This window comes from Terrapene carolina, unplaced genomic scaffold, assembly GCF_002925995.2.
Source record: "Terrapene carolina triunguis isolate 2854851 unplaced genomic scaffold, T_m_triunguis-2.0 Scaffold790, whole genome shotgun sequence".
Lineage (NCBI taxonomy): Eukaryota > Metazoa > Chordata > Testudines > Emydidae > Terrapene > Terrapene triunguis.
Genome location: NW_020665141.1, coordinates 236,442 through 245,753, shown reverse-complemented (window position 1 = coordinate 245,753; position 9,312 = coordinate 236,442). Strand labels below are relative to the sequence as shown.

At 42.6% G+C, this 9,312-nt stretch overlaps 1 protein-coding gene across 1 annotated transcript in view; it reads right to left on the bottom strand.

Annotated features, from left to right (window-relative positions):
- LOC112103652 (solute carrier family 2, facilitated glucose transporter member 11-like) overlaps positions 1-3,283 on the bottom strand; it is a 23,526-nt gene extending 20,243 nt beyond the window's left edge. Inside the window, exons 1-2 of the mRNA XM_026660547.1 lie at positions 3,191-3,283; positions 492-652 (exon numbers count right to left, since the gene is read on the bottom strand). Of these exons, the coding sequence (XP_026516332.1) occupies positions 492-652; positions 3,191-3,265 (236 nt within the window). The 5' untranslated portion in view covers positions 3,266-3,283. The remainder of the gene's footprint in view (positions 1-491; positions 653-3,190) is intronic.
- Between the last annotated feature and the right edge of the window lie 6,029 nt (positions 3,284-9,312).

Genomic DNA, 9,312 nt, shown 5'->3' with positions numbered 1-9,312 from the left:
GGGTTTGGGCGGCCTGGCCTGGCGCTGGAGGGGAGGGTTTGGGCGGCCCGGCCCGGCGCTCGAGGGGGCGGGGGTTTGAGCGGCCTGGCGCTCCGGGGGTTTGGGCGGCACGGCGCTGGGGGGCGGGGGGCGGCGGTGCGGCGCTGGGGGGTGTGTGTGTTACGGCGGGGCGGCGCTCTTCTTTTTTGCCTGGGGCGGCAAAAAAGTTAGAGCCGGCCCTGCATGTTACTTCCCCACAAGGCACTAGTCAATGGAGTGCTGGTAAGTGCATCTTCAGAAGGGACCACACTTCACTATCAGCGTACTATTTAAATGCATTGAATCAAAGACTGGTTACCACTTACACTGGGGGGCTATGATAGCAAATTAAAGCAATTTAATACAAGTATATATGGTCAGACTATGGAACAGGAATAGCTGACTGTATGTGCTTTGCTAGTATATTTTTCCCCACATGGCTTGATTATCAAGATATTAAAAGAAAGACTTACTTTCTGTATTTTGTAGTGAGGTAGCCACAGTATAGGCTTCCTAGCACTCCTCCTATACCATAAACAGACACAATGAAGGACCACAACAACATGATGGTCTCATGTTGAAGGGGAGAGCCATATCGCTCTATCCAGGTTTCATTGATAAACGTCCTAATGTGCTGAGAGAGAAAATGAGATTTTTAATTAATAGTAAATATGGACTTTCCTCATATTATTCTGTTACTGTGCTTCAACTTTGATCCATTGTTGTAGTCTTGGACCTCTTTTAAAAAGTAACCTTCACTGTCAAAGCAAATTAGTTAAAGTTATTTGTGTACTTTGCCAAATTTTCAACTAAACTTTTTGTAAGTTTAGATGTTCAAGACACTTTCAAAGTTAGAAAATGCACCTTGAGTTTATTTTCTTTATAATCCTTTCAAGGCTTTTTATGAAGCCATCTCTGAAATGTAGAAATTTCAGGAAGCCTTGGGAAACTCTGATGTAATAGACTGGCTTAGTATGGTTTATCATATCTCCTCCTAGTTGGCTAGATCCAGCAACTAGAACAGTCTATTACAACGGAAGGAGTTTTCCTTTAGTTAAAGTATCAGAGCTATGTGCTTTTAGTAATGAAAGTCCAGGGTTTAGTCTTTGATTTCTTTGTATATTTGGCCATTGTTTGTTGCTAAATGGGACTTGAACTGTTGTAGACCTTGCACTCAGGATGAGTTAGCTGTATTGCCAATCCCAACTATTGAAAAATCATGAGTCAGCTCCCCCCAAATCATAAGATTGGTTTAAAAACCATGAGATTTGGAATATAATTTGTGATTCTTTTTATTTTTGTTCTGGTTTTTGAGCCTTTAAGGCAGGAGGGCTAAACACTTCTTTTTAAATGGAAGCTGAAATTTTAATGTAATCACATGATTTCTGGAGCTACGGTTTTAAGAAAGATCAAGTCTCATGAGACTTGTGATCAAATCATGAGATATGGCAACACTGAGATCATGACGGACGTGGTCAGGTCTAATAGCAGGGAGCCAGGAGCCAAGCTGGGGTTAGAGCTGGAGTTGGGAGCCAGAAGGGCAAAGACAGGGCTGGGAAGGGAGCAAAGCAGGTAGAAGAGAGAGTGCAGCTGTGGGGAAGTGGATTGAGCAGCTGCCACATCCCAGTGCTACTGCTGGGTTGAAGAGCTGTCCTGGCAACAGCGCTCAGCCAATCAGGCTGATCTGGCCAGTTAGGGGATTTCGCTGAGGTTAGCTAGCTGATCCCAGGCCCACCTGGAGGCCGTCATTCCTGACACTGAGCTAGTGTAGTGCATGAAACATACTGCTGTAGGCATGTGATCATATTTCATGCTACAAGCTGGCCCCAGGGACTGTAACTGCCTACTTGTGTATGCAGTGGTGTTGTACAGTCTCAAAGCTTTAGTTGAAGTGGTATTCATTCCCCACTGATGACTGCAGTGTCTGTACACAGCCATGGTTGGTTAAACTTACAGATAAAGGATGGAATGCCAATAGATATTTTTCACCAGCAGAAACTCTTTTCTCTAATGCACGAGATTACTTTAGTTTTCTGACATTTCTGGGATACTAGCCTCATTTACGGCAGATTTTTTACACCCTGTAGTGCAAATTTCTGTGAGTGAATGAAAACTATACAGCTTGCCCAACTTGCTGTTCAGTTGGAAGACACACTAGTTAAAATGTTACTTCTAGTGGCAGAGTAGAAATCCGATCTCTTAAAAAAAGCTAACTTCTCTACACAAGAAGCTAGCACCACTGCTTTCTATCAGGAATCCTTCTCACAGTACTCTGGAATCAGTAATGAACCTGTTGCAGCACCTTTTTAGTTGTGAAATGTTGAGATTGTTTCTGTTAGCACATTGGGAACAATAGGAAAAAGTCCCCTCAGCAGGCTCAAGGGAAGGCTTTTACTCTAGACACTTCATAATTCTAAGGAAAAAGTCTTTATCCTCTGAGACTTGATGAAACTGACCAAATTATCTCTTTGTAAATTCACAACACAGATGCAGGTTTGTGGACTTGAGCTAGGAGGAAGTGTACGTTTGTCAGAGCTATACCAAAGAAACACCTTTCATTTTAGTGATAATTGGGCCTCCTGCTGGTCTCCTGATGATCTCCTAAATGAATATGGTTACTGAGTTTTGTTTCCAAAACAATTTTTTAAACCCTCTTTAAAAGAGGATTTAAGTTTTTTACCTTTAAGCAGAGACTGCAAAATTGTGCTTTAAGGTGTAGTGGTTTTACAATAAGATCACCACATTTGATTTCACTTGTTACGTAAGGGAGAACTTAAACCCAAGTCTTTAAAGATAAAAGGCTTGCACACAAATTGATTGTACCAGGTAGTCCCCTGAAGCTTAGCCTATAATCACATAAATACCTCCCAACATTTTGGCAAATCATTTCTGAAATGTAGGAAAGTCATTTTGGGCGTCGCTCATTTTAGATTGCAAGAAAGAATATTCCTTATGCTATTGGGCTAACAACCTCTCTCTTTTTTTTCTTAAAGTACTGTCTGTTGGGTTTAAGGTGCTCTACCCGCATGATATTTACTTTTCATTATGGATCAAAATGGATATTTGAAGAAATGGCAATGGAGTTTGTTGAAATGCTCAGCAAGTTTTGAGAGTATCCTTAGCCCAGACCCCTCTACCATGTGAACTCTCCCTCTGGGGAGTCTCTGCTTACCACGGAAGGGTAGTTGATCACAGAAATATGGAACCCAAATGGGAAACTTCCACCAATTCCCAGCACGAAGATCATTTGAAACAATCCCCGATACTGAATCTGAAAAGAGAAGGCAATGCTCCATCAGCTTGTCATAAATCTGGATTCCCTCATGGTCTTGCATCCTTGTCTGCCATACTCACCTCTTCACTCTGAAAGTATGTATTATTCACTACAGATACTTTCAGATATAAACATTCTTCCAAAAGCCCATAGTCCCATGCCAAAAGCAGAATAATTGGCCACAGGACCAGATTAAGGCTAAATCTTACCTAGTGCAAGGAAAATCATTGTATATTACAAAATTATCTACATATCTTTGCTTAGAAGTAAGGTAGCAGACATTAAATCAAATGTTGTCTGCGGCATGGCTGTCGCTATGTGGATCTGACTGCCGTTGTGACAAGCTGACAGGAAAAAGGGTGTCAGTCCAGGTAGGATGGAGTTCTAGTACCTTGAATCCGCAGTTTGTTTATGAACAGTAAACCATGAGTGTTGTCCCCTAAAGGCCTCTCCAAATCAAACTCCCTTGAAAGTAAAACAAGACTTTCTCTCTTCCAGGTGTAACATAAAGATTTACCCCTCAACTGTATTGCAAACACAGAATTTAAAAACAACCAACCCTTCCCTGCTCCATCCACCCACGTTTCTGATCCAATCCAAACTTCAAATATGAGAATAGAAAGATACTTTCTCCTCTCATCATTAATAGAGAGAATAAGAGGAAACAGCTGTGTGCCATTACCAGAGCCAAATTCTTCTCTTCCTCTGAGCTCTACTGGCTCTAAAGCCCTTTGAGATGTGCAGATGAAAAGTAAGGTGTTATCACCATTATCAGTGGCGATTGGTATCATCATTATTTTGTTCTTTTCTAGTCCTCTGTACTCTCCTGTTTTACCCTTGTAAATGGGCTCTACTTTGCCAGCCATTAGGGTCTAGTCCCTTCCTCCCTCTAAAGGGACCTACCTGGTAGTACACACCTTTTCTCTGCACATTTTCATTTTGTTCCCCTTCTGCTGTTGTTTAACTCAAAACATTTTGGGATGTCGTTAGTAAGACATGCTATATAAAATGAGTCTTGTACTGTATTGCAAAGCATAGCCAGGCTTTTAACATTACAGGTTTATCTACAAATGTATTCCATAAAAATAATTATGCATCAACATTTTCCATGGGGAACATATGTATATGTCCTGGCACAGAAGTGTTTCAAATGTTGAATCTATAGTTAGCCTAGTATATAGGGCTCTATTTAAACAAAAGCTGTTGATTCAATCTACATTGATCAGGCTGCCAAATATAGCATGAGCTTCTTAATTATTATTTAGCTTGAATATTCAAAGAATACAACCCTAACTGGGAGTAATATTATCTGAAGCATATTGGTTTGTGCTATAAAATAAGGTCTAAATAGGCCATTTAAGAGATTACTATTGGTCCATAAAAGGGATTATCCCAAACAAATTTCACACCGCGAAAAAAGGATAAAAACAACTCATCTGCTTTTCACTCCACTGTGTCATGGCACTTAGGCTGTTCCATGCCACTGCCACCTTATGCATGGTCAGTGGTAGGAGAATAAGGGGTCAGAGAAATCACTAGTTCAGTTTGTATGGCAGGAGACTTATTTGGATGAGCTCAGTTTGTGACAGTGGAGTAATTGTTTTTCATTGTTAAGCAGGGGTTGGAGGTAGGTGACTTCTGTGGCAGATTGCTCTTTCCTGTAAATTGAGCTTCTCACAATATGGCAGATAGGTCAGAGAAAAACTAACTCATGAAGATAACTGCTCACTGCCTTGGTCCAGCAACAGCAACTTTGTCATTCATCTTTTCACCTGCACTCCTAATCACTAACTGCTAAATGTAATATTAAAAAGTAATAACATAAAAATAGCCATTTCCAGGGTGCATAGTGGCAAGACTCAACATCTCTTAAGATCAGCCCCCAGACTAACCTCAGTGGCAGCCGAGGGTGCTTAGCACTGCACAGAGTGGTGGGAAATAAGTTACCGAATGAAGATCCTAGAGAGTAAACATCACATGAAAGACCGTGCTTATTTACTACAGTATTTCTGAAACATCCCTCTGAGCTGCAGCTGTAGTAATTTTGAAATTACGTTCTTTGTGGATGCTCAAAAGATGCTTCTGTAGATGCAATAAGTGTTTCAAATATGAGAAGATTGAACATTCCAAATCAAGGAATATGACTAGCTGAGCATTTTTAAGTGCTCTGGTACATCAGATTTCATAATGTAGCCTAATTACCTCATACTAATTGTCTGGGTCACATTGCTGCATTCTTTTGTCCTTGTTTCTATTGCCTTCTCGTGTTCAGGGTAACGACTAAAAGATTGTGCCATGTTTATCTTACTTGAAAGGTGAAATAGACTCAAATTTAATAAAGATTAAAGTGTGTAATAACTGGGAACAGACTGCAATTGCACTAATAAAAAGACTTTAATATGTATAAATGGTGGTTGCCTTCCTCTTCAATCTTTCTCTTCCTTAAGATATAAGAATAATTGTAGAAGTGGGTATTTGTGTGTTCCGATCGATTCCCTCCACAACTCTGTGCCTTTCTTTCTCCCCACCCCCACTATGTCCAACAATCCAGATCCCTGTCAACATGGCTTCAGGTCAGGATAAGATACTTAGATATGCTTTGGTAATGAGGTCATTTTGTCAATAGACAGGGAAATACACCCACGCACAACCTGCTAGACCTCTTTGTAAGAGACAAGGTAGGTAATATCTTTTATTGGCACAATTTCGATTGGTTGAAGGTACAAATTTTCGAGCTATACAGAGCTCTTTTTCAGGTCTGGGAAAGGAAACAGACCTTCCCCAGACCTGAAGAAGAGCTCTCTGTAGCTTGAAAGCTTGTACCTTCTACCACCAGAAATGGTCCAATAAAAGATAGTACTTCACCCACCTTGTGTCTCATATCCTGGGACCAACATGGCTCATCCACCACCACTGCAAACAGACCTGGCTGTGGCATATGATTCTGTTGACCACTCAACCCTCCCGTCCTGCTTCTGAGTGCCTGTTGGGCTGAATGGAAACATCCTGAAATGGCTTAGCTCTTAACTCACAGACCAAATCCAAAGGGATCATTGTGGGCAATTGTTTCACTACCTCCAGGACCCTCACATGCAGAGGATCCTACAATGCTTAATTCTTTCTCGTTGGTAGGAGTATGAACAGTATGCAGATAACATTTCGCTTTACATCTCCTTCATGTCAAACCTAACTTGCACCATCTTCCAGGTTCCTTATTGCCTAGCTGAGATCAGTACCTGGATGTACAGGAGCTGGCTGAAGCTGAACTCAAATGAGAATGTGGTGATGCTCCTCCCCAACACCCATCAAAGGCATCTGCCTCAGATTGTTACATTAGTCAGTGTTTAGATCCACAGTGGCAAAACCAGTCCACTTCTGTCTTGCCTGGCTAGAAAAATGTTTCTAATCCTATTTATTTGATTGAATTTATTTCTTCAAATTTCTAAAAATGGAACTAGAGGCACCCATACAGTAATCTGGGCACTTACTTTGTAAATTAACAATCACAAAATCCATAAACAAAGGATTGCCGATAAATATATCAACCTCAGCCCACAAACTCCTCAGCAGTTCTAGAGGAAAGAGAAGAAATATGGCCTTTGTTCTATGCTTGAAAAGCTAACAAATCCGGTCTCTGGAGTGTGAGTTCCAAGACCAAGGATCCTTCACAGAGCACACACCGCCACATGCTCCCTTATGTTTATATTGAAGGAGTGCCATCTGAAGCACCTTTGCTTATCTTAACTCTGGCATTGCGTATTGGGGAAAGAGGTGATCCTTCAACTAATCAGATCCTAGAGCATTAGGCACTTCATAGATTAAAACCAATACCTTGAATTCCACCTGGAAATTTACTGGAATCTGATGAGATTAGAGAGCTCTGCTCTAAGTCTAATGTGCTCCCAACATGCAGCTCCTCTTAATAAAGAAGCGGTGGTACTCTGCAATAGCTTCAGCTTCTGAATGGTCCCAAGGTGTAGTCCTATCCAAATGTTATCAGACTTAGACCTGAGATTACAGTGATCTATGCATTTGTAATATCTAGGCTCCACTAGTGTAATGGTCTATAATCAGAAATGAAGCTCCCTGACTTAAGAAAGCTCCAGCTAATTCAAAACATAGCGGACTACCTCCTCAGCAACACAAGTTATTATCATGAGCCCTTCATGAGTGAGCTGGACTTCAGCGAGTTCATCAGCATGGATGTGGAGGAGGCAGCTGTGAGGGAGTTGGCCAGAGAGGAGTGCATGCTGGCCCAGAGGAATCAGTGGGCCGAGGCAGCCTAGTGCTCAGAAGAGGAGGATGGGGACCTGGACCCGGTGATCTGTGTCATTGCTGCCGAGGCTCTGGCTTGGCTGTCTGCTGCCATGAAGTGGTGCCAGGTCTATCACTGGGAGAGACTGCTGGAGACGGAGAGCACTGTGTGTGTAGATGATTGTTGTGGCCAAGGCCAGCCAGAGCAAGGTTCTCCGCTGCTCCAGCTACATGCCCAGCATGGGACTGTAGACCTCGGCTCCAGCTGTGCTGGGCTCAGCCCTGCTTTGACTCCTCCTCTAGGGTAGGAGGGAGGGAAGGACAGTGGGCCCTGCTCCTGCAGTGCTTCCCTCTGATCCACACCCCTCCCTTCCCCTCGCTTTGTCTGGCACAGGGCGGTGAGCTTCAGGCAGAAGGAACAGCATAGCAAGGTGAGCCCAGTGCCAAAGGGGCTGCCCACAGTGTGGGGAGGGGAAGGGCAAGGGGTTCTCAAGGGCTTGGTCACTGGTGCTTATACTGTGTGTAGGTTAGACATGGTAGGGGCTGGGGGGAACATCGAGCAAGTGGTGTATGGACACAAGGGGTGGCGGCATAGATGAGAGGAGCAGAGATGGAAGGGGTGAGGACAGACAATGTGGTGTGTGGGAGAAAGGAGGCTTACAGTAGTCTGGGGACGGGTCTCTATTTTTTTAAAATATAACTTGTGGGGTTTTTTTAGGAATGCATCAACTCAATATGGTGCTTTCTTCACTGGCTCCCCATTGAATGCCCAATCTAGTTCAAACCCTCCCATGGAACTAGTCCTGGCTACGTTAAAGGTAATTTCACCTAGTATGACCATGGTTTGCTACAGCAGCTGTGTTCCACTGGAACAAACAAACTGTTGACCAGTAGGGGGAGACTTGTGCCTGTAGGAGTTAGAACCTTCATGAGAACCAAAGCAAGACCATTGGACTTGTTACTAGACCAAACAGGAGAGGCTTCTAACCTCATCACATTCACAGATAAACTGAAAACCCACCTCTTCACCCAAGCCATTCCTGACTAAACCCTCCAATGATGGGGATTCCACAACCTCTCTCTGAAGCCTATTCCAGTACCTAACTATCCTCATAGTTAGATTTTCCTAATATCTAACCTAAATCTCCATTGCTGCAGATTAAGCCGGTTACTTCTGTTCCTACCTTCAGTGGATATGGAGAGCAATTGATCCACCATCCTCTTTATAACAGTGCTTAAAATATTTGAAGACTATCGGGCCCCCACTCATTTGTCTTTTTCAAGATGCAAAGTACCCAGTTTTTTTAACCTTTCCTCAGAGGTTAGGCAGTCTAAACCTTTTATCATTTTTGTTCCTCTCCTCTGGATTACCTCCAGTTTGTTCACATCTTTCTTAGTGTGGCACCCAAAACAGGACACATTACTCCAGCTGAGGCTTCATCAGTTCTGAACAGTGTGGGACAGTTACCTCCTATGTCTTGTATACAATGCTCCTGTTAATACACTCCAGAATGATATGAGCCTTTTTCACAACTGTGACATGTTAGCTCATACTCAGTTTGTGATCCACTATAAACCCCCAGATCCTCTTCTGCAGTACTACCACCTAGGCAGCGATTCCCCATTTTGGTTTTGTGCATTTGATTTTTCTTTCCTAGGTGTAGTACTTTGCACTTGTCTTTATTGAATTTCATCTTGTTGATTTCTAGTCCTATCTTTCAATGGCAGGCAGGAAAGAAAGATAAATTAACATCTTGCCTCTTTGG